The following is a 27654-nucleotide window of genomic DNA, read 5'->3' on the forward strand; positions in this document are numbered from 1 at the left end:
TTGCCTTTTCAGCCTTGTAATCTCAGCTCCTATGTGCACTGTTCCCAGCACAGAGATAAACTGTACTTAATTTTGGTTGTGCTCATGTTACAACATTCGGACAACGCTTCCTCCCAAGTCTAGGTTAGCATCAGAGCAGACAGTGTACTTCCACACTGTATCTGAGTGATTACCATTGTAGTAAGGCACCTGAATTTCTTCAAAGTGGGTGAAGGATGGAGTAACTTTTGCAGGTTGGAGCACTGTCTGCCTGTGAAGCTAACGATGCGCTTTTTTCCCTCCTCCCAGTGGCTCTGTAGTGTTGTTGCGCTCCAGTGCAGCATATTGAAACATTTATCTGCTAAGCAGATGACTTCGCTTTGGGACTCTGAACAAACAGAGAAGGCTGATATTAAGCCTGTTATTGTGGCAGATGGCTCACTCGCCAACCCTTACCAGGCAGCTGACAAGGCACCCACACCTTCCCTCTATTCCATGTCATCCTGCACCTCAGGGATTACCACCCAGAATTCCTTGAGTTCCTCGCAATCCCAGCAGACTTTGTCACAGGAAGATGTCAACTGCAGCTCTTGTATAGATAAATCCAAGAAGGTATCTTCTTGCGGGACTTCTAATGGGCCGACAGCCTCTGACGTTAAAGTAAACGGTCCTCATTTCTATGGCGTTTCCTCTGAACCTTCAGCACAGTTGACTGACTCCCAGAGGCTAATTGGATCTGGTAATACAATACCTGTTTTGTCTCATCGGCAAACGTGGCCTAGGCCCCTCACGCCCCCAGCAACTTGTGGACTTCTGAATCACACGATTGGAACCATTGTCAAAACGGAGAACGTAGCAGGACCCGTTTCTTGTGCACAAAGGGGTTCTGTGCCAGTCACAAGCATGCCTACTTCCATATCGAGCTCCTGTGCCAGCCTGGAGACCACCAGCACTTTGCAAAGAAAGAATGTCCAGACACAGATAGGACCGCCACTGACAGCAGACCTGCGATCTATGGGCTCCCCTCTGACTGCCACTAGGGCTCTCACCCCTCCACAAGCTACAGGAGATGGGATCTCTGCTGTTGGATCCACAAACAGATTCTGTTCACCAGCACCACCTTCAGGTAAGTGTTGAACAGCTGATCTTGGCCCCAGGGCTGAGACAAGTGTTACTTCTGAACTTCTAGACTCTTGCATTATGCCCTGATTTAACTGGAGAATTAGACTTACTGTGGAGAGCAGCAAGAAGTTTGTCAAGTCTCTTCTGTCTTTGGCCCTTTCGCGGGAACCATGGGGTGTATTTTGCTGATAGGGAAGCTCTGTCTTGAGAAGCAGGATAGCAGATCAGTTTAGTCTGGAAATTAACAGTAGTTTCAAATCTGTTGGCTGCTGTCTTGCTGTTCTGTCAACTGGCCACTCCAGTGCTGCCTTAAAACTGCTGATTTGTTTTACAGTATTAGCTTGGTTGCAAGATAGTCCTTTTCACAAGAGCAGCTGTTTTGTATCTCTGATCTTATGATCTCTTTACCAGGTAACTGTCCTAGTGATGGTTCTGTTCCCTTGTACAGATGATTTAAGTCTTGAGCTGCACAGCCTTGATGTTTGAGAAACAATTTCCCCCCAAACCGTAGCCTGTTTAGTATCTGCTAATGTATCTATTCATGTAGGGTAGTTATGGACTGGATATGCCATCTCTACCTTGAGTTGTACCCAGAAACCTTGCTGTTAAAGTGCACATGCTCATTCTTCAATATAAAAACATCAAGTCAAAGATTTTTATAAATGAGTGTGAGAGTGACTCCACATGACTCCTAAACTTTGCCTGAATAAGCTTTCACTTAAAGCATTCTCCTTCTCCCATCCTCCAAATCAGCTCAAAACTTACTGTTAAACCCTTTGTGGAGATTCACTGGAAAGCATGCGACAGAGCTGTTACTTCTCTTCTTGCAGTTCCTAATTGCTTAGTGTCAGGCTCATGTGGAGTGGTGTGGATCTGGTGACTGCAAGTAACAGAGGCCACATCTTTATTGTTCTCTTAGAAATTCCTTTTTTGAGTAACTTCTGAGCTCTACCTCTTGTTTGAAATCTGTTCCCAGGGTAGCTGGGTTCTTCGCTCATTGTGAGCCAACTTGAGTTACTCTAAGGCTGCTAGCTTGACTGTGCCCTTCTTGGAAATGCAAGGCTGGGAGAACTTCTGGTAGAGGAAAAAGGGACAATATTGCAGAAACTTCTTGCTTGTAGTTTCAAGAGCACTGCAAGCCCTACATAGTTTTGCAGCTACTTGACATGTTAAATCATTGCTTTAAGTGCAAAGTTTGGGTTCTACACAATGCATATTAAAGCACTGTGCTACAGTTACAACTCTCGTGAAAGACTTAAATGTTTAGGCAGACTTTCCATCTAACACAATGCATGTGTATGTATATGTGTTTATAGCAAATCTTAACCAAAGGTCTGAGAAGAGGGTGCACATTTTGTTGCTGGGTATGAAGAATGAATCATTCGCCACCTTTTGCCATAAGTTTCAGACTTAAAGTAGCTCTAAGCAGACCAACTCAAGATAAGAACTGGATATCTAATACGCATGAAAGGGATTTTGTTTCCTGGCATTTGCCATTGTCTTTCAGCTATATAATCACAGCCAAAGCAATAGGATCTTATTTTGTAAGCAATCAACTCTGCCTATGACTGTCACAGTCTTACTAGCCAGGGAAGTGCACCCAAGACTTAGTAATTACACAGAAAATGAAATGCAGCAAATACTCTTTTTATACACGTTCAGACTTAGGCAAGCTGCTTAGGAAATTTCTCTAGGTTTAGCAAGCTCTTAAGCTCCTGGGGACTTGGTGCTCATGTCATCAATCTCTGTAGTATGGCATCGCTTGTGATCTCCCATGGCTTCTTCAGACGGGGAACAAGAGCTTGAATGTATAGGTCCAGAATTCCTCTGACAACTGAAGTTGATAGAAAAGTGTTTGAGGCAGACTCATCCTTCTGTGAAGGGAAGAAAGCTAATGGTCTCTAATTCAGGCCTTTTTCAAAACATGGCTACAAGCAAATGTAGTCATTCTGAGCAGCTTGCAAACTGAGTGTAATCTGAGGGCTGGGTGCATGTCTCACGAACGTCACAGTGACATATCTTCTCTGCACCATCTTTCTCTGTAGATGGTAAGGTCAGTCCCAGCACCTTATCCATAGGAAGCGCTTTAACTCTACCCTCATCACTCACTTCAAACTCTGCAGCAATGTTGGACCTCACCAATTCCCTGAAAGCATTTATGGATGGCGGTGAGTATTTAGTTTCTTGTCAGTCTCTTCTAGCCCTATGCAGCCTGTGTTTGCTTGCCTAGAGCATTCGGTCTGTGCTTAAGGAAAAGTCCCGGTGATAAACAGAGGTTGCAGTCAGGTGAGGGAGGGGCTGGGTATACATTACCTTAAATATGTCACATGCTTTCCTACTTGTGGTGTTGTCAAGGCAGCAAAGCCAATGAAGTGTTTTTGCCTGAAGCTTTTCTGGGGAATGATCAAAATGCTATTGCACGGGCTGCTTGCCAGGTAGAATTCACACGCAGAAACCTGCAGCCCTCCTGTGCTATGGTGCTAGCTGCAATCCAGAGGTGTTCCTGATGTGTATAAAGTCCAACAATTCTAGATCTTGTCAAGCAGTCCCCTGAGTGGTGACGCTTTAATGGGTCAGTTAATTTTCTGAATTATTTCTGCTTCTGTCAGTCTTCTAGACTGGCACATTTATATTTTCCTTTTGTTGCACTTGGCAACAAATGCCAAATCTTAGTGGAGTGACTTCAGGAGAAGACTGCTAAACAGCAATCATCGGTAGCATAGTCAGGCTGCTGCCAGTGACTGCTTCTGCATCTCAAGAACAGTCTTTCTTGCATTGCCAGTTTGACCCTCTTTTCTTGGGTGAACCCCAACTGCTCGGCTTAGCCCAGACTACCTCTCTGCTCTCAGGAAGGGCCGTTGTATCTCTGCTTCCTCTGCTTGCTGTTTAAACTGTCATTCATGTGGAGACAGCTCTTGAAAAAGAGGTTAGCCAACCTGCTTGCTACCAGAAAGCAGATCTCCGTAGGGCTTTACAAATAGAAATACTTAAGCTATCAGCAACGGATCTGCTTTAAAGCTTGTTAATAATATTGTCTTAATTACCCTGTTTTGTTTCACTGACTCTGCTATGAAAGCATGTGACTCGAGAATGAGCCTGACCTGCTCCAAAGGTGGTTGGTTACTCCTTTCCTCTGTAATGTAAAATGAGACTTTTAGACTAGATAACAAAGCTTCACAAGAAGTACCCAACCTGCTGCCCAAAGGGGCAATGTCCGTCTCTACAGACCTGTAGATTCTGAACTGTGACAGCAGGTTTTCAACTTACCGGTCCCTGTTCCCTGAACTTCACTTGCTGGCTGAACTGTAGCTTTCCAGCCATAGCTCACGCTCTCCCCACACGCCGCTAAAATGAAATTATATGAAATAATAGATCACCTACGTGTAAAATTCCTGATATTGCAAAATTTGTCAGTGTGCGCTGTTGAAGCAAATGGCAAGTTTGAAAGTGGGATGGTTAAATCAGGTGCAGCTCAGATGGCACCCTTTCCATGAATAACTTACTAATTGCTTTTTGTTTATTAACAGAGATTGAGATAAATATGTTGGATGAGCAGCTGATCAAGTTTCTGGCCTTGCAGAGAATACATCAGCTCTTTCCTTCCAAAGCCCAGTCTATAGCGAGCAGTGTCACTTCCCATCAGCAATCTCCCATGGGAAACCACATTGAAGGTAAGAGCAGCCCTAGAACAGTTGATTTATGTTGAGCCATAGCTTTTTGGCACTACCTTGCCTCTTCATTCAAAGAGATCTTCCCTCTTCTTTTGGTATCTGCCAGATGCCACCTTTCACGTTTCTTTCCTCTCATCCCTCTCCTGGATATCCATTGGCCTGAAATTCCTTCAGGTCCCTCTACTCAATTTCATACAAACTATGGCAATGAAAACACCTTCAATAAAGCGTCAGTGGACCTTCTGATTTTTCTGCTGGAAATCTTTAGTGAAGTTGTATATTATTCATCTTAGAATTAGCAAGAAAGAGGAAGGCTCAGCTGCCTTTTTTACCCACCTTCGAGATGGGCAAGAAATGTAAAATCCCGCTCTCTTTCTGGAGAAGTTGCCTATGGTTCCAATACAGGAACAGGAGAAACGTGGGCACAGAATATATGCTTCAGTATGGAGTTGTCTTTGCCCACTCAGAATAATGTCACTGTGAAACTGAAACACTAAATGCAACTACAGTAATGGAAAACAACTTGCACTTCTGTTGGGAATCTCCAGGGGCCTCAGTTCAGCATGGGTTTTGTTATGGTCACTGGTATTAGCATCAGTAACACCTAAAGCTGCACTGGGAATGTGGCTTCTTGTTCCTCTGAATCCTACTGTTCCTAACTGAAGAGTTCCTAACTGGAAAGCCTTGTTGTGGGGGCAGTTGTTTGTTCCCCATCTGCTAGGCTTGGGGATAAATATTCAAGATAACATCTAGAAGTCTGCTAGTGTCAGTAACCTTCTTCTGAAACTCTCTGTGCTTGTCTGTTTGCATGCTTGCTCGCTGCTGTAGCATTGCAGCATTCCCTAAATACTTTGTCAATCTTCTGTTGAACGCTGCTGTAGGTCACAGCACCAGGCTGTGATATGAGCTGCTTTCCTGTGCTGCTCCCAGCCAGATGACTTCTGGAAATTCTTCAGCAGTCTGCCTCCCAAAAGGCAGGTTGATGCTCTCTCAACCCATCGCCCCATTTGGATGGGAATGGATGCATCCAGCTGACTGTTCAGCGTTGCTGACAAAATCCTAAATCTAAAATTTCTAGGAAGCCCCGTTGAGTCGGCAAAAACAGACAGCCGAAAGAATGTGTGCAGGGCAGCTATGTAGAAATGGGAACCTGCACTTTTCAGCTGTGCTGAGTGCTGCATGTCCAGTAACGCTGCTTAATCTGGCCAATGTTCTTGACATCAGTGACTCTGCAAACAAACTCGCATAATCCTCGTGTTCTGTTCTTTGATTTCACGCTCTTGGCGTAAAACTGTCATGCAGATGTGGCATCAGGGGAGGCCTAAACTGTGTGGATGAAAGGAGCTTATCTCCAAAAGACAGCTGCTCAAATCCTAGCCAGACCTATATGGTCCAGAATTTGATATCTTCTATGCAAGATGATTTTTTGCCCAGTTAACACAGGCATGTGAGAATGCCTGACTTGAACTCAGCTGGCAGAGAGCTGCTTTAGAGACTCAGTCCTGGACCAGCCATTGCTGAATGTGCTGTGAAGACTAACCTGAGAGAAAAGGAGTCTGCTCAGTAAATCATCCTCTCCTGGGAATTAGGTTAATCCCTGCAAAAACCCTGTTCAGCCTGTGCATTTTTCCTGCAGTTTACCTAGAAGTGAAATTACAGCTGTTAAGTTCATGACATTGACCAGCGCCAAACTTTTTTTTCAAGTGGCACTTTGACAGCAAGATTCAAGTCTTTGATTCCCAAAAGTGGAAGAGATTAAAAAGAAGCTTGCAGTAGGAAGCTTATGTTCTCCTCAGTTTGGCTCTGTTGCTCACACTCAGTGTTGAGGTTCTTCCAGTTGCATGGCTTATGTGGTTTATTGGTAAGAACGTTTTTCCCTGATGCCTGGCAAAATAAATAAATAAATACAAATAATCCACAAACATTCCTAGAGGGCTGCGAACTGGTGTTAAGGCCAAAGCTGACTGCATCCTCCTTAGGACCTGTGCTTTCTGGAGAGTCTAACGCTGGGGAGCTGGGGACGTTTGAGTCAAGCAGCTTTGTAGCTGATAACATTGTTCAAGTGCTTTCTCTTTATCTTGCAGTGCAAAGGAAGGAAGTGCAAGCCCGGGCGGTGTTCTATCCTCTGATGGGCTTAGGGGGTGCAGTCAATATGTGCTATCGAACCCTCTACATTGGGACAGGTGAGTAACTTTTTCCAGCCCTGATCTTTCAGAATCAGGGTGGTTCTCACTGCCCCTCCCTATGTATTTGTCAAGTGGGTGTTGAAGAAAACAGACCCATTCTGGCTGCTTGTACTGGGACTCTTCATTACCAAGAAATGTGGAAAATTCCCTGTCTGCTGTGATGTTCCTCACGCCTTTGATGTAGGGCTGCACCTTTGTAACCTGGCTGGTATCAAAGTTAGCAACACGGCTTTTCTAGAGATTGTCTGACTGACTGTCGGAGAGAAGAGTTAAGGTTTGCTTGCGGGTTTCATTTCTTTCTGCTCAGATTCCTCTAACATTCTAGAAAGCGCAGTAATTCTGAAATACTCTTCAGCCTTCCTGCTTAATGTAGCAGCTAGCCTTCCCTTCCCCCACCGCAACTTTGTTCAGTGGCTTATCGCAGCATTATTCATGCAGTCCTGGGAGTATGGACAAAGGCGGTTGCTCCCCTGTTGTTCTGCTAATTGAAGTTTAATTCTGTCTGTTGCTTTCTGCTGCCTGACAGTTTCTTTTTTTGTGATGTTTTTTCTTTTCTTTTTTAACAAACTGAGCCTGTTTTATATTTTCCACTGACAGGAGCTGATATGGATGTGTGCCTTACAAGCTATGGTCACTGTAACTATGTGTCCGGCAAACATGCCTGCATATTCTACGATGAGGTGAGTGCCTGAGTCTTTATTTGGCATGCATGGCAGTGGGAGCTAGAGATGCAGGCAGCAGGTTGTCTTTGTGTGGTGTTCCTTTGTGGGCTGCAAAGTGAGAGCCAGGATTGTGAATGGTTTCACTCAAATGGAGGCTGTGTCAGCATTTTCTGTCAAACCCTTTTCTGAAGCACAGAGCTCTGCCAGCATGATTTCTCTGAGCTAACTGCTGGTGGACAAAGGCTGACCACAAGTAAGCACTGTCACCGTTGGCATCTGGGGAAAGAAGAAGGCATAGAAATGGTTCGATACTTTTTGATCCAGCTGCATTGTTAATAGAAGGTGAACTTTTACATGCCTGTATAGACTCTCAGCTGAAACAGAATAGGGAATTGCTCCAAGTCTCTTGCTTTCAGGTGTGATAGAGGTGCAAATTGTTTCTGTCCATCTGCAATACTCTGTATAGATTATATAACTAAAAATGTGTTAGGTTCTAGGCATAGGCCTACAGTTGCCTCCTAATTACAGTCCACAAATAGGTTTGTTCTTGAAGACAAGCAGGTCTACCAAAAAAGTGCCCTTGGAGAGATGTCTCTTAGCGGTCTTGAAGCAAGATACAGTTTTTGTTATTGCTGTTGGTCAGTTAGCTTCTGAGCAGGGTTCAGGTTAACCCGTAGACCCTTGTGCTTTAGCCATTGCTGCTGTGCACTCAGTAATGCTCACGTGGGATCCAGATCTTGCATCTGAGCTGACGCATCTCCTCAAACTGGTTGATCCTAAGGCAGGCTCTAGACACTGAACTTCTTCCATACACAGGAAAGTTTCCTATGGTTGTGCTTGCCCTCGAGATTGAGAGAGAGAGAGAGAATTCCCCCTATGTAGCTCTCTCCATGGTCTCTGCTTTTGGCCACTGGCTCTTGTTTGGCCTTGGTCTCTGCAATCTAGTAGATTGCTTAAGTAAAATTTACTCCCCTGTGCATGGCTACGTTCTGTTACTAGATTAAACTTCTGTAGTCTCTTGAGGACAAGTTCTTCAGCCCTCAGATGATTCTTGTGAGCTAACCTGAAATCTCCATTCAGGCAACATCCTCTGCAAAGTTCAGTTGAGCGTTAAACTGCTTGTGTAATGCTGTATGTCACGGTAATGTCTCCTGGCATTCCAGGGCCCGCAGAAGGCCCATAAATCCAAGACTGTCTCTCTCCTGTGGTTGCTGCAGTATACTGGCATCCCTCTTGCCATCTTGTGTCCGCTTTCCAAAGCACACCTTTTTCCTTTGAGGCACAATACTAAGGCTAAGTGTGTATCTAGGTCTGTTAACATGGTGTACTTGCTTTGTGACTTGAACCCCTGTTTCCAAAAGATCTGTTGGTCCAAGTGCAGTAAGTAAAGTCCACCTCTCTCAAAAGCTGCTTTGGTCCTTCCTCCATGCCTAGAAGCATTCTGGGGAGCAGCTCTTGCTAGAAAGCCAGTCATTTTGTGATTGTGAGCCATGAATGAGGTTTGGTTGCTGGTCTCTGGAGCTGGAGGGATATTTTAGCTGCTCTCATTTCAACATGAGTGTTTAGTAAGTGACCAGCAGTGGTAGCGGGGGAGACGGATTCTGTTTCAGTGCCCGAAAGGGAATATGGGCAGATGCCTTTCTGACCTGATGCCTTGATTCTCTCCTCTTCCCTTTCTTTCAGAATACAAAACATTACGAGCTGTTGAACTACAGTGAGCATGGGACGACTGTGGACAATGTTCTGTACTCGTGTGACTTCTCGGAGAAGATGACGCCCACTCCTCCCAGCAGTATTGTTGCCAAAGTGCAGAGTGTGATAAGTGAGTGTTGACGGTGCCAGCCCCATGTAACATTGTAGGAAGCTCTTAGAGGGGGACAGGAGTGGGTGTAAATCAGCTCCTAGTTGGTGCCGCTTGTTGCGCAGTGGTTGGTGTACCTCTTGCAGAAGGGGGAAGAGTCTCTCCACAGGCCTTGGCCAGACCACCGCATGAGACCTTCCTCTGGCCTGGCAAGCTCCTCAGCCTGCAGTGCTCCGCTGTTAACCCCGCTCCTGCCCCTGGTGCTGACGTTAACCCAAGTGCCGGGTCCCTTCCTGACACCAGCTCTGGCAAGCAGCAGGTTTTTGAATTGGACCGAAGGGTTTTCTGTGGCTTGCTGCGTGCATGTCATGCCCTCCCAGACGTTGAGTAAGTGATCTGGGCTGTGCTACGAGCATCCCATGACCCACATGACTTACTCCACTTCTCCACCTGGTCATCTTCCTCTTTTCTGGCTGCCAAAATAGGTGTGTAAATGTTTCTTCTCCACCTCCCTGCGGCTGTGGGGTGACTTCTCTTTCTCTTGTATCAGGTGCTAGCTGCAGATGACTGAAATGCCTCATGGCTAGAGGATGTTTTTCTTGGGCCACCTCAACAGTAGCTGCTGTCGATTAAAGCAAGCTGCCACCCTCTGGTCTGACTCCGGCCTGCCTGAATCTGACGTGTTTTTTTCTTTTCCAGAACGACACAAAAGCAGAAAACAGGAAGAGGAGCCGCATGAAGAAGCAGCCGTGATGAATTCCCAGGCACAAGGGCAGCATCGGAAACCTTGCAACTGCAAAGCCAGCAGCTCCAGCTTAATAGGGGGCAGTGGGGCAGGCTGGGAGGGGACAGCCCTGCTCCACCATGGCAGTTATATCAAATTGGGCTGCCTGCAGTTTGTTTTCAGCATTACTGAATTTGCGACCAAACAGCCCAAGGGGGACACTGCCTTAGTACAAGACATGGACTTGGAGGAGAAGCTTTCTCTGAAACCCCACCAGGTGCCCGTGCTGCGGTCCAACTCTGTTCCCTAGGAATTTTAGGAAGAGAGCTCTGGAGTAAGGAAACGCCCTCAGACTCTTGCAATGCAAAAATGTACAAACCAAGGTGGGATTTTCTATGTCGGCCCAGAGACTGTTCACACGCCGTTTGCATGAAATGAAGAACGTTTAACTTTTTTTAATTTTCTTTTTTGCTCAAGTTTTAGGGGCATTTGCACATATATTTGTACTATACATTTCATTTTAAAAGGAAAAACTGCAGTGAGAGCAGGACGGCGTCAGAGCGAGGGGTGACCGCTGTCTGACTCAAGGACTCTCTCTGACAGATAGTTCCCATGCAGTTGTAAAATAATCAGAAACTTGTTCTATTTTGTGCCAGTGACAATAGTTTTATATTAAAAGAGAAATACAGTTTTCATACAGCAAATCTATACAATATCATTGTTTTATTTAATGTAAAGAAGCGCTCTTCTTCCCACAGTTATTTTTTTCCCATCCCTCCCTGCTATGGTTGCACTACAAGTAGCTACTGTGTATTATGGGCAGTGAGAAATGAGTTCTTTTCCTGGTGTCCATCCTATTTTTATTTCAAATAAGGAAAAGTGTTGGATTCTGTGTAAATACATCAGTGATGGCATTTTCAATGTTTTAAAGCTGTGTACAGTGCTACATGTGGTATGACGTTCCTCAAATTGTCTATTGTAGCAGATCGTTTGTCGTAACCTGTCTGTCTCTTTTGTTTATATGCCACCTCCCCGCAGCAGAACAGCTAGTTCCACTGTACATAGTAATTGTAACGTTTTAGACTTTACAGAAACTTTCCTGTATTCTGTATATAAAACAAAAAAAATACTTCACATTCTGTTTTCTGATTGTCTGTCGTAACTCTGTGACCACAACCACGGAGCTGCTGGAGAGCGTCGGACCCCAAAGGAGGAGCCCGGCAGCTGCGGGAAGGGGCTTTTAGGCTGCGCCTGGAGGCAAAGGGGCTTTTAGGCTGCGCCTGGAGGCAGCCCCGGGCCCTGGGAGGATGCGGCAGGGCGCTAGAGCGAGGGAAGGGAGTTTTGGGGCGTGCAAGGGGGCAAAGGCAGGGCCTCGCCCTTGGGGGTAATGGTGCAGGGCTGCGCCCTCCCGGCCGCGCTGCATCGCGCCCGCCGCGCAGCCGGCGCGGCCCCGTGCGGCCTCGGCGCTGCCCGCTCCGCCTCCCGCCGGGGCGGCTCCGGGCCGGGGCGGGCCTTGCCGGTGGGGGCGGCGCAGCGCGGCCGGGCCGGGCCGGGCCGGCGGCGGGATGTGCTCGGCGCTGCTGGGCGTCGCGCTGCTGCTGGGGCTCTACACGCTGCTCTACCACGGGCTGCGCCGCCCCGCGCCGCCCCGCGCCCCCGCCTCGCTGCGCGGCCGCACCGCCATCGTCACCGGTGAGCGCGGGGCCCGGCGCGGTGCGGTGCGGCCCGGTTCGGCCCGGCGCGGCCTCACCGGCTCTCGGCTCCGCTCCGCAGGGGGAAGCGGCGGCATCGGCGCGGCCACGGCGCGGGAGCTGGCCCGGCGCGGCGCCCGCGTCATCCTGGCGGCCCGCAGCGCTGCGCGGGGGGAGGCGGCCGCCCGCCGCATCCGCACGGTGAGCGCCGCCGCCACCCGCGCCCGTGTACGGGGGGGGCACCCCCGCAGGGCCCCCCCCGCGCGGTGCACCCGTTAGCACGGTGCACCCATTAGCACGGTGCACCCCCAGCCTGGTGCACCCCTAGCATGGTGCTCCCAACCCTAACCCGTGCTGTGGTGCCCCCCCAGCACGGTGCACCCCCAGCTGTGTTGCCCCCCCACCACGATGCACCCCCTTAGGGGTGCACCCCTACCGCAGCACACCCCTTAGCACCGTGCCCCCCCAGCACGGTGCACCCCCAGCATGGCACCCCCAGCACGGTGCACCCCTAGCATGGTGCACCTAACCCTAACCCCCACCATGGTGCCCCCCCAGCACGGTGCACCCCTTAGCATAGTGCCCCCCCAGCACGGTACCCCCCTACCGCAGCACACCCCTTAGCACCGTGCACCCCCGCTGTGGTGCCCCCCCAGCACGGTACCCCCCCAGCACGGTAGCCCCCTACCACAGCACACCCCTTAGCACCATGCACCCCCAGCATGGCACCGCCAGCACAGTGCACCCCCTTCACGGTGCACCCCTAGCATGGTGCACCCAGCCCTAACCCCCGCCGTGGTGCCCCCCCCCAGCACAGTGCACCCCCACAATGCCCCCCCCACCCCAGGCGGATCAGTCCCCCCCAGGCCAGGCCCGGCGCATCCCCCTGTCGAGGGCTGGGCGAGCCCCCGGCCCGGCGGCAGGCCCCGTGCTGTGCCCGCAGGAGACGGGCAACGCGGAGGTGCTCTTCATGCACCTGGACCTGGCCAGCCTGCGCTCGGTGCGGGCCTTCGCCAGCGCCTTCCTGCGCCAGGAGCCGCATCTCCATCTGCTCATCAACAACGCGGGTGAGCACCGGGGGGGGGGCGTGAGGCTGCCGCACTCGACCCCACGGACCCCCCCCCGCGAGCTGCTGCCCTGCCCGCAGGGGTGAGCGCCGGGGGCCGGACGGAGGACGGCTACGGCCTCACCTTCCAGGTGAACCACCTGGGCCACTTCCTGCTGACGCAGCTGCTGCTGGAGCGGTTGCAGCGCAGCGCGCCCAGCCGCGTGGTCATCGTGGCGTCGCGCGCCCACTGCTCGGGGCGCCTGGACCCGGCCGCGCTGGGCCGCCCGGCCCGCGGCGCCCTGCGCACCTTCCAGGCCTATTGCGACAGCAAGCTGGCCAACGTGCTGCACGCCCGGGAGCTGGCCACCCGCCTGCAGGGCACCGAGGTGACGTGCTACGCCGTGCACCCAGGTACCGCCCGCGCTGCCCGTCCCGGCTCCGGCCCCCGGCCCAGAGCGGGGCGCGGCGGGAGGGGACAGGCGGGCTGGGTGTCCCTCTGCACGGAGTGCCCCTTTGCACGGGGTGTCCCTCTGCATGGAGTGTCCCTCTGCACGGGGTGTCCCTTTGCTTGGAGCGTCCCTTTGCACGGTGAATCCCTTTGCACGGTGCATCTCTGCATGGAGCGTCCCCCTGCACAGGGCGTCCCTTTGCATGGTGGATCCCTTTGCATGGAGCATCCCTTTGCACGGAGCGTCCCTTTGCACGGAGCGTCCCTTTGCATAGTGGATCCCTTTGCACGGAGTGTCCCTTTGCACGGGGTGTCCCTTTGCATAGTGGATCCCTTTGCACGGAGTGACCCTTTGCACGGGGTGTCCCTTTGCATGGCACAGCCTTTGCACACGGCGTCCCTTTGCGCAGTGCAGCACGCACAGCAAAGCGCCAGCGAGTGGTGCCAGCCCTGCTGCAAGGCCGGCCCAGGCGCCCGGCCCCAGGCAGCGCTCGCGGGGGAAGGCACCAGCAATGCTGGACGGGCAAAGGCTGCGCGTGCGCCGTGCCCCACGGCAATGGCAGCCGAGCCCTGTGCCACCCTGTGCCGCCGTGCAGCACCGGGACGCGGGCCACGGCCACGGCTGTGCCGCTGCCTCCGGCTGCCCCGCGGAGCAGCTCCGGTGCGGCCGTTCCCGGCGGGGAGCAGGCTGCAACCCGGTGCCGCCCCCCCTCACCGCAGGCTTCGTCAACACGGAGCTCTTCCGCCACGCGCCGCTCTGGCTGAAGCCGCTGCTGGTGCCGCTCGCCTGGCTCTTCTTCCGCGAGGCCGCCGAGGGCGCCGAGACGCCGCTGTACTGCGCCACGCAGGAGGGGCTGGAGCGCTTCAGCGGGCGCTACTTCGCCGACTGCCGCCCGCGGGAGCCGTGGCCGCAGGGCCGCGACGATGGCCTGGCGCGGGCGCTGTGGGAGGCCAGCGAGCGGCTGGTGGGGCTGAGCCCCCACGGCCCCCCCGCCCCCGGGGAATAAATGACACTGCCCTGAGACACCGAGTGGGGCTGCTTTGGGGGGAAGGGGCCAGGCGGGGCGCTGGCGGCCGCAGCACCTGCAGCGGGGTGCAAGGGCACCCGGGTCCCGCCATCCTGGTGACGACGCTGCCTCCCACGGCCCCCAGCACTGGCGGAGCTGGGCATCACCACGCTGCGACTGAGCAGGGAAATGGAGCCAGGAAACGTGATAGGAAGCCCCTGTGCAGCCCTGCCCCAGCCCTTGGGACCATGCGGTGCAGTGCAGCACCGCCTGCTCTGGCACTGCACACGTGTGCATGCACTGCAGTGCAATGCACCGAGCAATGCACATGCACACACAACCCGCAGTGCAGGGCATGGTGCACTACACATGACTGGCTACAATGTGACATGTCATTGCATTTCACACACCTGCCATGCATCACAGACGTGCATATGCTGCAGTGCAGGCCATCATGCCTTGCACACGTGCACACCCTGCGGCCCCACGCCTCGCACAGGCGTGCACATGCCGCAGTGCAGCGCGCTGTGCCTTGCACACCGATGCACACAGGGCAGTGCATCGTGGCACACATGCACGTGGGGCGGTGCAGCGCCCTGGGCCTTGCACCTCCGTGCACACGGGGCAGTGCAGCGGGCCGCGCCGTGCACACACATGCACGTGGGGCGGTGCAGCTGGCTGTGCCTTGCACCTCCGTGCACACGGGGCAGTGCAGCGGGCCGCGCCGTGCACACGCACGCACGTGGGGCGGTGCAGCTGGCTGTGCCTTGCACCTCCGTGCACACGGGGCAGTGCAGCGGGCCGCGCCGTGCACACACATGCACGTGGGGCGGTGCAGCTGGCTGTGCCTTGCACCTCCGTGCACACGGGGCAGTGCAGCGGGCCGCGCCGTGCACACACACGCACGTGGGGCGGTGCAGCTGGCTGTGCCTTGCACCTCCGTGCACACGGGGCAGTGCAGCGGGCCGCGCCGTGCACACGCACGCACGTGGGGCGGTGCAGCTGGCTGTGCCTTGCACCTCCGTGCACACGGGGCAGTGCAGCGGGACGCACCGTGCACACACATGCACGTGGGGCGGTGCAGCTGGCTGTGCCTTGCACCTCCGTGCACACGGGGCAGTGCAGCGGGCCGCGCCGTGCACACACATGCACGTGGGGCGGTGCAGCTGGCTGTGCCTTGCACCTCCGTGCACACGGGGCAGTGCAGCGGGCCGCGCCGTGCACACACACGCACGTGGGGCGGTGCAGCTGGCTGTGCCTTGCACCTCCGTGCACACGGGGCAGTGCAGCGGGCCGCGCCGTGCACACGCACGCACGTGGGGCGGTGCAGCTGGCTGTGCCTTGCACCTCCGTGCACACGGGGCAGTGCAGCGGGCCGCGCCGTGCACACGCACGCACGTGGGGCGGTGCAGCTGGCTGTGCCTTGCACCTCCGTGCACACGGGGCAGTGCAGCGGGCCGCGCCGTGCACACGCACGCACGTGGGGCGGTGCAGCTGGCTGTGCCTTGCACCTCCGTGCACACGGGGCAGTGCAGCGGGCCGTGCCGTGCACACACATGCACGTGGGGCGGTGCAGGGCCGCAGGCCGCGCTGTGCACGCGCGCGCACCATGTTCCCGTGTGCGCGCGCGCTTGGAGGCCCGCGGCACCCAACATGGCGGCGGGGCCGGAGGTCCGCCGGGCCCCGCCTGCGGGGTGTGGCGCGGCGCGGCGCTGACCTTCCCAAGATGGCTGCGCCCGCGTGACGCGCCCGGGGACGCGGCGTTGCGGGGGGCGGGGCGGGGCAGCGCGGGGGGTTGTGGGAGTGGCCGGTGGGGAGGGGGCGGCACCGGGCGGGAGGCGTCGTGGGCGGCTGCTGCGCGGTGGGGCGCGGCGAGGGGCTGGGGCGGCAGGTACGGCTGGGGGGCTGCCATGGGGGGCCCTGCGGGAGCTGGGGGGCCATGCCATGGGGGGTGGGCTGCCGGGGGGGCTGTCATGGGGTCCTGAGGGAGCTGGGGGGGGGCTGCCACGGGGGAGGCTGTCATGGGGGGCCCTGATGGAGCTGGGGGGGACCCTGTGATGAGGGGGACCTGCCTTAAGGGGAGTTGGGGGGTTCTTCCCTTGGGGGCAGGGGCTGAAAGTTGGGGGGTTCCTGCCATGGCCGGGGGGGCCCTGGGGCACAACATTCTGCCAAAACTCAGGACGGTGCTTTGGGATAGACGAGGCTGAGCACAGACTTGTCTTAATTACCGTTATGTGATGTTAGAACTTGCTGCGAGGGCTGGGTGCTCCCCTGTTGTGTGACAGGCTGGGACCACGGGCAGAACGATAACCAGGTTGGATACAGGCGCCCTCCGTCACGTCACGTCCTTTCTGTCAACACCGGTTTTGTGGCAGGGACTGTGATGCTCAAATCTAAATTTACCTGGGAAAAAACATGTGCGAATGTCAAGGATGTGTTAGGGTTACAGCTCTGCTGTGCACGTGAAACTATGTTGTCCCGTTTTGGAAGCAATTAGACCACCCTGAAATCTCCAGGGTTGAAATCTCCAGCAGGCAGGCAGGGGCACTGGCTTCTGGCTGGTCTTTTATTGGTTCATCTGTCTTGGATGACAGACCTGTTACAGGAACTACTGAGGAGATGTCAGAAGCAGGCTGCAGTTTTGGAAACAAATATGCGTGTTGTGGTGGCTGCCTCTGAGGAGTTACAAACCACACGCACCAGCTGTCTGGAGCAGCAATATTTCTTGCAGCTTCTCTGGTCTCTGAGCAGCCGTTGCACGTCACTAGTTCCCAGCTGCGAAGGCGGCATGCGCAGCCTGGCCAGCCAGCAGGTCTGGGGCTGGTACTGCACTTCCGTACGAGAAAAACCCCCTTCGTAAGCAGTGGACCTTCATAAAAATGCCACGTACAGCAGGAGGAGTTGAGAAGCCTGGCTCCAGGTGCCCCAGGATGGCCATTCATTTTTAAAAGTTTGGTTTAACCTCTGTTCAGTTTTCAGGTTTATAAAACATCCTTGCAGGATGAGCCAACAGAAATTTGTGGCATCTGTCTGTCGTTCCAACATTACATTTTCCCACAACTGGGAAGAAAGGGAGGACGAATCCAACCAGGCTGTGCAAGTCGAAATTGCGTTCAGTGCTGCCACCGGGCATGGCCTTCCTCTGCTGCTGCCAGCGCGGTCTGCAGACGCTTGCTGAGAGCACCAGCTCAGGCTTTGGGGCAGCCGGAGAGGTCCTGGGAGCTCCGCTGCCCTCCAGCAGCCCTGTAACTCCTCCGTGTTCGCATGCTGAGTGAATGCCAGGGCGTTGGTAAGATGGGTGTCACCCCAAGCAACTGTAGTTGTAGGAGCTTGAGCAGTCAGGGAAAAGCAGAGATGATCTTGTGGTCCAGCATTTGTGTGCAAGGTATTAAGTGAACTGTATGTGCATTGGAGGAGGTGGGAGGGGAGAATAAACCAGCATCATATAATAGTAAAAGCACACGTTTGACTACCATGTTGAATTGTTATACAATTGTTACTTGAAAGACTTCACTTTGCAAGAAGGCACCTCCAAATCATGAAACTAATTGAAAAGTTGTCCTTATTAAAAATTTATCCTTTGCCTATTGAAGGAAGTTTAGTCATGTGTCTCCCTTGGCATGTGGTTGCCTCTGAAGAGTGGTGTTCTTTCTTTTCATTTTCTTGTGAGACATTTCAGTTCCTCTAGTACTCGAGGAGCAGCTGATGTGCACCCTGGGAGCTTCTGTATACGCAGAAGCTGGGCAGGTGTGTGGTGCTGATATTGGGTTACACTCTGGTTGAATGCAGCATCTGCAGCTCAGAGTCAACCTGCCAGTTTTGAAATACAATGCTGTAATGTTTCCGCATAGTCTAATAACAGAGAGATCTAACTTGTAACGGCCATTTCCATCTTGCACTTCTCATACATAGTGTTGCCTGACACTCTGTGGTTAGGAGACTTGCTGACGAGGGCTGTGTGGTGGCACTACACAGCGAAGACCCAGCTGCCAGATGAACCTTGAGGTGATTCAGAACTGAGGACTGAAACATTTGGAGATCAGTTCATGATATGAAAGAAGAAAAAAGAACTAAGAGCTAGTAGTGACTCCTAGTTTTTTGCATAAACACTTCTTGCTGTGCCCCAGCAGTTGAAGGTAGTTAGCTCTTCCAGCGCTACTATAAGCACTCTCATCCTGTTGTTGCATCTCTCTCTTACTCCTGCAAGAGGAACAGATCATGACTTTGAGCCTGGGCATGACTTCTTTCTGTTTTATGGTACTTTTTTTCTTACAAGTTTTGAAAACCTGACATAAAAGCTTCTTGAAGCTCTGCTAACCCTTTTAGTTGCGCAGGAGGCCTACAGTCCACAGCGTGAGGAGGACCTGCTTTCTCAGATACCATAAGATGGGTACAAAACTGACTGGAAAACCATTACCAGGGAACTTAACAGTGGTTCCCTGTTCACCTGAAAGGATTTATCAAGCAAGTTCTTTGTTTTGGCTTGGATAATGGAACCAAGAATGTGCTTATTAAATTTGCGGACGATACTGAGCTGGGAATGGATTCGAGAGCTTTGAAGAGCAGGATTAGAATCAAAATGAACTTGAAAAATTGACTGAATGTTTTGAAAAAAAATACGATGCAGTTCAATAAGGAGAGACTTAGGTAAGAACAACCAGTAGCATGAAACCAGAGCGGGAGGAGATGGTTTGAGCCATATCCTGCAGAAAGGGGGGTGGGTAACAGCTGACACACTGACCTAGGGTTGGCAATGGTACACTGTTGTGGTAGCAGCAGACGTGACGCTGAGGTGCGCTCACAGGAATGTGGTAAGCTGGGTTTGTGCTCTGCAGAGCCTGGGCTAAGGCTTTCAGTAGCGCTCTGGCCCCCTGAGGAGAGCCCGGTGAGCAGCAAAAGTCGTCGGAGACCTAACGCTCGAGACCAGGGTGGAAGGCTGATGACATCAGGGTCATCTAGTTCAGCAGTTCACTGCCAGCTACAGGTTTGCACAACACTGCCTAGTTGCAATCCAGTTCTGAGCTTTGTGAGCAATGCGAGTTTGTAGGAAGGGGGAGCCGGCGGCTTCAGCTGGGTTTCACATGAGGTTTTGTCCTTGTCTGCATTCATGCCTTTGGAGCCAGAATTCAGGACTGGTCTCCAGTACTGAGACTGAGGTGTTCCACCCCTCACATGGGGCAAAGCAGTCAGAAGACTTTTGATGCCAGCGATTGATTGTTGTCTGCCAGGTTTAACTGAATGCTCTGGGAGAGTAAGATTCTTTACTTGTGGCTAGCCAAAAATCTTTAGCTGTGATTGATGTTACACTGCTTATAGCTGTGTTGCTTAGTGATTGCTGTCCAGAGTGCAGCACCACAACTTGTCTCTAGACCGTAGCATGAGATAGCCTGTTCTAAATAGAGGTATTCACCAGCTACACAAAAGGCAACTTACACAGCTCTTCTATCAGGCCTCCTTCTCAGGAGGCAATTCTTCAGCTTTTTGCAGTTGATGGAACTCAAGGTTTCCCTTGACAGATGCTTGTTAAATCTCCAAGAATTATGAGTTACTCATCAGAGAGCAGAGCAGGAGAAAGAGGTGGACAGAATAGCCTGGGGGTTTTCCTTTAAATTTCCAGGAGGAATTTCGAGGTAGCATCTCCATGGTTTTGTCATGCGACTTTCTTGTGATTTCAGTCTCCTCTGGGTTTCTTTTTACAAGATGAATTAGACTAAATGTGTGTTTTTAAACTCACTCTGACACATTGATACGCGCAGCGTAAAATGAGTCATCTTTGGTTTAGATTGCATCCAAAATGAGCTAACCAGCATAACCTCCTTTCACCTGCCGTAGTATCTGTGCGAGAATTTTACAGATTCAACTCAGAATCCTGCATCTGTTTAATTTTTGTCAACCTGATCTCATTTCTGCTTGTGGACAATCTAATTTATATTCATATTAGTGCCTAAGAACCAGACACTGACTTTAGTCTAGACCCTGGCTTTATTAGGTGAGTTTCTTTATGTATTCCTGTGCCTTTTTTCTCTCCTTCCTGTTATGTCTCTTTCAGTAATTGCTTTCAATTATCAATTTGTTCCTTGTCTTTCTGCGCTCAATTGTTAGCATTACATGACATTTCCCAGCGCAGGGCCATTTCTGTAAAACAAACCCAATCTGTTTATTCTCAGCTTCAGCGATGGGTGCTCCTGCAGGAGGAGATTCCAGCAGCAGGTTGCCCTGAACTGAGAGGTCAGTGTCTGCCCTGTTCTAGAGTTCAGCCTACAACAGTCTCTGGGTTATTGTAGCAGCCTGTTTATGACCTGCTTTTCTCAATGCTCAGTCACTGTTTTGGGGCAGAATACAAGGTCACTGCCTCAAGTTACCGCGGTAGAGCAAACAACATACAGTTTGTTCACAAGCTTAAATTGTCCTGCGGGTCTGGTCTTTGATGCTCTGAGCGCTGTGTCCCCATGACTCTGGGGCGTGCGTTCCTCCACGTGTGCTGTCTACTAGGGCAGCAGTTTCCCGAATCTGCCGGAGAACTCCGTTTATCTAGAAACTCTCAAATGGTTAATCTGATTTCATAGGAAACAGACAATGTGTTTTCTCCTGGCTCTGGGAATTCTTGCTTTAACATGGGACCCCTTCATTTGGGAGGATGCCAAGCTGGATGGCAGCTCCCCGGCTATGAATCCTCCGTTTGTAGTGCGTCTGGCTGTGTTACACTGCACCGGAAGAGGCGCGGTGAATGTTTGTGGAAGAGATAGCCAAGTAGCTGTGAGACCCAGACTTTCAGAACAGTGGGCGTATTATAGCTTAAAAAGGCAATTTCTGTGCCAAATCTCATTGTGCAAGAGGGTTTATTCTTTAGCCTTGCAAAGATTTCACTTTGTTGGTTCCTTTTTCACTGGATCTCTAAGACTTGGGAAAGAGACTGCAAAACTGCAATGGAAAATTAGTGTTTAGCTCATCTGACTTGCGTTACCACGACAGAGCTCTGCTGGGCTCAGGCGTCCAGCTTGCGTGAAAACAACCAGCTGGCATTGCCTTCCTGTTTAATGCTTCCAGGCTGACCTATGGAAGACATGTATTAGAGCTTTCCCTGTTTGTTTGTTTGTTTTTTAATGTTTTGAACACTTTACTAAGCTACATGATATGTCACAAGCTGCACAGTGTAGAAATGTAGTGCAGTGCTGGGGAGCAAGCACGGGCTCACTTTGGGTGTGACACTAAGTAAGGTATTTCCGTGCGTTGCCTGCAGAAGAAAAAAATGTGTGAAGAGGCACATTCTTTTCTTGTAACAGAGGTGGTTTTAAGGCACTGAGTCTTCTCAGAACAGTATTATGAAACAATTACCAGAGGTACAGTTGAGAAGTTAAAGACTGCATATATCCTGTGAAACATAATACTTTTCCGTTTGAAGCTGCTTTTTCCTGACTGCCAGGGAACAGCCCCCTTCCTGTTCTTGGAAAACAAGGGCCTGCCTAAAAGGCTGAGCTAATTAGACTCATGTCCACCAAGAAATGTTAAATGACATTGCAGTTAATACATTGCCAGATACTGTATCAATGGCTTCTGTAACTTTTTGCCTGTCTAACTGCAATAGTCTCCCAGCTACAGGAAGAAGTTAGCAAGCGGCTATCTTGGGGACGTCAGGAGAATACTCCTCTGTGCTGTGGAGCACGAGAGATCTGACAAAGCATGCAACTCAGTTTCCTATTTGTGTTTGCTTTCTGCTGAAATAGGAGGATTAATAATTGTAGATAGGGCCGATCTCCCCGTGTACAAACAGCATTGCTTGGAAGCCAGCGAAGCAGCAGGAACTTTAGCTGAAGACGGCCAAAGGCGTGAGTATGGTGGGGAGGTGGGGAAGGACAGATTCCCCTCCAGTGGCCGGCCTGGATCTGTGCTGCCTTCGCTTCTTTGTTTTGACCTGTTGTGGGTGACATAATAGATGTTGTCTCTCTTGCAAGGGCTGTCTTGTTTGGCTGCTCTCTGCTAGTGTTGTAGTTCTGCCTTCTCCGCACCCAGTGGCTGCCCTGTCTCCTGTCCCACAACCGCGACGCTCCCACAACATTGCTGTCGCGTTTTTACTTGCATGTGTGTTCTTCCTCTGCTCCGGCTCTATCTTGCCTCTCTAGATTAGAAGTCCCGCAGGGCCAAAGCTGACTCTGCTCTGTTGGTACAGTGCTTGGCTTACTGAAGCCCTCAGGCACTGTTGTAATAAATGTGATGATGCATAACAGAGTAGGGAGGGCCTGCTGCCTTAATCCGGCTGAGACACTGGAGCTGAGCCCTGGTCTGAGCTGGGGAGCTGCAGAGCTCCCTCCTTGCCAGGAGTGGAAACCTAGGACTGGTCGCTAGCAGGGCGCGCTCTTGAGACTGCCTAAAGGTAGCAGCTGTGTTTGTTCACTGAATCAAAGACATGGAAAATCCAGACGGTGTCTTTCAACTTTGCTGGGGTCAGATCTTAGACTTAAGTGTGTCAGAAGAGTTCTGGAGACTCCCTAAGCTCTACGTGCAGTCAGCTCTGCAATGGACCACTGAAGCCTCAGGTATAGTATTTATGAGCCAGAAATAGGTATTTGCACAGGAGCTCGAGGGTTCTCTCCTCCAATACTGACCTGCTGGCTTTTTGGTGGGCTTAAGGGTGGTTGGTTTACAATATGGCTCCTCCAGTGAGTGACTGGTGAGGCAAAGGAGATGGATTTCCTATATGGCTTTCCAGGCCAGAGCTGGTGTATCATGGCCCAAGAGGCTGAAGTATATACTTAGAACAAATCTGATTGCTATAAAGTGCTTAAACTGCATAACAAAACTAAAATAAAACCCTGATTTGAAAGACAGTAGCATTCTGTGTGTTGTCATTTGTCACATTGAATTGTAACAAAGTTTCCTGATTTTATAAGGTACTTAAAAAGTTGCTGTTGGAAAACTGCCATGTGAAGAGAGGCCCGTGGAAGCGAAGAGAGCATTGGGGGATGCACGTAAGAGCAGCGCTGGGGCTGGCTTGCCAGTGGCCGACTTGGCGCTATGTCTGCTGGAAGGGAGTTCCAGGGCTATGGCCACAAGTGCTCTGGGGCTGCCTGGCCTGGGCCGTGGCAAGACAACCTCATCTCTCAGCTGTGGATCTTGAAAAGAGTTTTCGGTGTTTGTTTATAAGGTACCGCAGCTTTTGTAACGCAGCTTTTCAGGTGTGTTGGTGTCACTCGTGAAGATGCAATGCTGGGGTTAGCGCTGGCTGTGGGGAGCATGTGAGGCTGTCAGCAGTATCTTTAGGGACCCGGGACCAGCCAGTACATACAAAACCATGGATGAGCATCAGCCCAGTGCAGGGCCTTTGGCTGTGGCCAGCTCCTGGCCCTTCAAAGGGAGGCTCCCGTGTGCACAGCGCTGTGAGCAGCGGGAAGGAGCAGTGTAAGCCCCACGTCGTGCCTTGAAGTGTGGTGAATGGAGGATCACTCACAGCTGCACAGCTGCTGGCTCTTCCCTGCTGGGAGTGGTGGCGCGGAGGATGTCGGGACACTTCAGGAGATGCTCCTGCCATTTCAGACTTGCCTGACAGTAAATGGTGATGGTCAAAATAAGACCCAGAGGACTTTCAGGTCCTGGGGTAGACACAGACTGTGGTGGTGGTGATCTATGCTGTCTAGTTGCATGGGGGACCCCTGGATAACAGGGCATAATTTAAAAGACAAAAAAAAAAAAAAGAAAAGAAATCCTGTGCTTTCGGCTGAAGCACTTTTCAAATGGCCTTTTGTCCACACCTCCTGAAACCCAAGGCAGTCAGATTGGGTTTGATTTTAGTTTGTTTTTTAGTTGCCTTAAAATCAGCCAAGCAGAAAGAGGCAAAGTCTGGCTTGTCTGCGTGTTTCTTCCCGGGCTGACGCAGCGGGCGCTGGGGAACGTGAAAGCCTTGCTGCCTGAAACAGCAGCTTAGGGACTCTGGAGAGGTGCTCTGCAGCGGGACCCACTGGGCTTGTTCATCCATGAGCTCAGAGGAGCAGCTCCAAAACCCTCGCCCAAATAACAGAAAGGAAGGAAAGGCCCAGCTTTCCCTCTCACCGTGCAGGAGAACTTGCATTTGAACTAGGCAAGCTTCATTTGCGGGTTTTTGTGAGGCATCTCGCGGCATGTTGGGAGACCCATTGAGCTGGAACAGATGGTCTCTGCTCCTCCTTCTCTTGCTGCGTGCAGGATCTTGTCCTGTCGTTTCCAGAAGATAGAGTTGTATTCAGGAAGCTGGCTTATTGAGTTAAGCAAAGGCTGAGGCCGGGGCAAAGAGCTGCCTGCCAGGAACGAGCCGTCACGGGATGGATGGCTGTGCATTGTCTGGCAAATGGGGCCTTGAGGGAGCTGCTAGCACCCAAACAAATCTTTAAAATCTATGTCCCTGCGGTTCAGGCCGTGGGTTTCGGGGCTTAATTCCCCTTTAGGCTTCCTAAATGCCATAAGCAGTGCAACAAAGGGTGCCTCCAAATTAACATGAAGAGCGAGACAGACTTCCTCCTCCGAAATCAGGACATCTCTTCTGGAACCGCTGGGGCTGAAAGCAAGAGAGGCGGCAGCAATTGTGTCGCTGTCAGCGGCATCCTGCCAGGTAGCACTAACCTGGGGACAAAAGGGACAGTTAGAGCTGGCAGGGTGCTGGGCTCTCATCCCACTGCGACCTTGAGGATTGGGGAAAAAAAATACAGGAATAAAAGCAACGAGAGAGGCAGTGCATGGGGGAGCCAAAGGGCATTATTCCGGGCAGGAGACCCCAGACAACCCGGCCTTGCTGAAACCCCCCAGTTTTCTAACCTCCTCTAACCCCCTCTCCCTTCTGTTTCCAGCAGCAGCAGGATAACGTAAAAACTAATGGTTTCCTAATGGGACAGTTGAAATCGGAATACCCTGCTCTTCTCCGGCATTGCCCTGGGGCACGCTCAGCATTTCGTAGGTAACGTGGGCAGATGCCTGCTGGGGCAGTCCCAGTTCGGCATTGTCATGCGGCTCCTGGTAGCACTGCCGATGTTCCCTCCTGGTTGCCTGTGGAGCCAAAAGCAGGCCAGGCTGGTTCTGCACGGGATTGGGGGAAGGCGGAAAGGCAGGTTTTGTGCCATGTCAGAAGGAAATCTGTACACACGTAGGGAAACCGCAGCTGTGCCTGGCTCTCCAGTGTTGGATGTGGATTTCCCCCGAGTCCTCCTTCCGCGTGGAGGCAATGCCCTTGCGGGGGTTATCACAGCATAGAGATCTTGGGTGAATTGCAACACGTTGGACTGGTGTTTGCCCGGCACCGTGAGCAGTTACGAAGCAGCGTAACAGTAATTACCAAACTCCTCGTGACTTCCCGTTTAGAAAGCAAGACAGTGCTGAGGTTCAGTTTGGAGCAGAGATGAGCTCTTTGCAAGACTAAACCCTGCACAAGCTGGTTGTTGCTGTGAACACATATGGCAAAAGACGCCTGCGTGCGTCCTGGATGGTGGGATCTGCTCTACCAGCTCCCGGTTTGCGTGCTGGTTGCATTAGGATAGAGGCTGGGGTGATAACAGGCTCGCGGGGATGCGTTTCAGCCCCTCCAGCCGATCCCAGCGCCACTTCCTCGGCGCCCACAGCAGCCTTGCGCGGCCGGTTCGTGGTTCGGATGTTTGACCTAACGCTGGCTGACACGGGCCCTCTGCCCCGCGGCCTCCTGTCCGGATCTGCAGTGCCGTCCCGGCTCGCTGCAGCCGACCCCCTGGCTGGGCTCCGTCTCCGGCGGCTGCCGGGCTTTGCTGCCTGAAGCAGAATTGGCCAAGGCCAGATGGATCTCTTGTTTTACCAAATCACGACCCACAGGTTTCCCGGCCTGGCCGAAGTATTTCAGGCCCACCTTGGTCTTTGGGAAAGCTCTGGAGCTTCTGGGGTTACAGAGTAACTATGTCTGTGTGTGTAATTCAGGATTTTTATTCAGCCAGGAGCATTTTCTGGATTACCGCACATGGCAGAATGGCTGGGCACAGCCTCGACTCGTTGGATGGTCCATCACCGTGCTGGTGTTTGGGGGAGGACGCAGGTATGTGTAGGAGCACCAGCATGGGGACCACGTCCTTGGCTCTTCCTGGTTCCACCAGTGTCCTTCAGCATGACCACGGGCAACTTCTTCAGCTGCACCGCGGCTCCTCCTCTCACAGGAGCGACACAGCCCCGACCTCCGCAGGGGCTGGGGGTATTTCCCAACTGGTGGCCAGTGAATCTTTGGGTGCTGGCGATGGAAGGTGTTGGCGCAAACCAGCATCATTTTTAATTTTTCAGTTCCTTATATCTCTTTACCTGCTAACATGGTCACACAGCCACAGTGGGCTTTGCATGGTTGGCAAAACGCGTGCAACCACGTGTCCCTCGCACAGGCGTCATAAATCTGTAGGCTTTCCCTCCGGCATTCCAGAACACCTCGTCATGGAAAGGTGTTCCCTACGGCCAGCATCCTCTTGTCCTGGTTTCGAGGCCTCCTTCCACGGCACGCGGCAGGGCGGCACGCTGGCAGAAGGCAGGACTCTGCGAATCGTAGCTCGGGGAAGGACCTGGAACCAGCTGATTCAGGGTTTGCAAAGAGATGGATCACCAGGTGCCACGGTTTGAAAACGCAACTCCCAATTCATCCGGTCTGCTTTATTTTCTCTCTTTTTTTGCTGGCCAGGCAGGATTGCAGTAAAAATGTGGTGTTGTCATCTGGATCAAGAATTCATTTTAAGGATTTTAAAAGGTTTAGAATTGTGAGATTCAAGGAATTACCGTGGTGCGAGCGGACTCAGGGCAGCTGGGCTGGGGATTTATATGGCAGAGTTTTCCCAGTTTTGCAGGATCCCAGAGGAAGTGCTTACGAGGCAAATGTTTTTCTTTTAAATGTTTGTGCAGAAATGCAAACTTATGAGGGAAACATGTTTTTTTTAAGTTTGCTGTAATGTAAGTGCTTCACATGCACAAAGATGCTCTTCTTTTAAAGGAAGATTTAGTGAGTGCTCTCTGGTACCCTCGCTCCGGCGCTGGCTGAATGCCTGGGTGTGCTGGGGTGCTGCTCGGGTCCTGCACCCTTTTTCTAAGCCTCGGGGCTAACTGGGTCGTGCCTCTGCTCACCCTGGCCTGGAGCCGCGTGCAGCAGCATCGATTCTCCGAACGGGACTGTTTTATTAGAGGCGCTCGGATTTCATGCTGGTTAAACTCTCGCTCCGAGCTGAGTGACGCTTGAAGACGGGCCAGCCGCCGCAGTGCCCTGTCTCAAATATTGGGAATAAACCGAGCGCGGATTGCTCAACCCCGCGTTGCTTTGTGCAACCTCCGCTTCACGCCTGCGCCGAGCGGGGAGCCGGGC

General features: G+C 52.2%; 2 protein-coding genes across 4 annotated transcripts in view; both read left to right on the plus strand.

Moving 5' to 3' along the window:
* PHF12 (PHD finger protein 12) overlaps positions 1–11289 on the plus strand; it is a 33548-nt gene extending 22259 nt beyond the window's left edge. For 2 of the 3 annotated variants that reach the window (XM_064523261.1, XM_064523263.1), the window contains 7 exons: positions 289–1105; positions 3147–3269; positions 4629–4772; positions 6857–6955; positions 7556–7638; positions 9304–9442; positions 10121–11289. In XM_064523261.1, coding sequence (XP_064379331.1) covers positions 289–1105; positions 3147–3269; positions 4629–4772; positions 6857–6955; positions 7556–7638; positions 9304–9442; positions 10121–10455 — 1740 coding nt within the window. In that variant the 3' untranslated portion in view covers positions 10456–11289. The remainder of the gene's footprint in view (positions 1–288; positions 1106–3146; positions 3270–4628; positions 4773–6856; positions 6956–7555; positions 7639–9303; positions 9443–10120) is intronic. The other variant, XM_064523262.1, reaches the window with a different exon arrangement.
* Positions 11290–11650: 361 nt separating this feature from the next.
* Positions 11651–14354, plus strand: DHRS13 (dehydrogenase/reductase 13). The gene is made up of 5 exons (XM_064523264.1): positions 11651–11837; positions 11919–12037; positions 12780–12903; positions 12984–13295; positions 14053–14354. The coding sequence occupies exons 1-5, from the start codon at positions 11711–11713 to the stop codon at positions 14337–14339; spliced, it is 969 nt and encodes a 322-aa protein (XP_064379334.1). The 5' UTR covers positions 11651–11710; the 3' UTR covers positions 14340–14354.
* The last annotated feature ends 13300 nt before the right edge of the window (positions 14355–27654 follow it).

Source organism: Dromaius novaehollandiae, chromosome 19, assembly GCF_036370855.1.
Source record: "Dromaius novaehollandiae isolate bDroNov1 chromosome 19, bDroNov1.hap1, whole genome shotgun sequence".
Taxonomy (NCBI): domain Eukaryota; kingdom Metazoa; phylum Chordata; class Aves; order Casuariiformes; family Dromaiidae; genus Dromaius; species Dromaius novaehollandiae.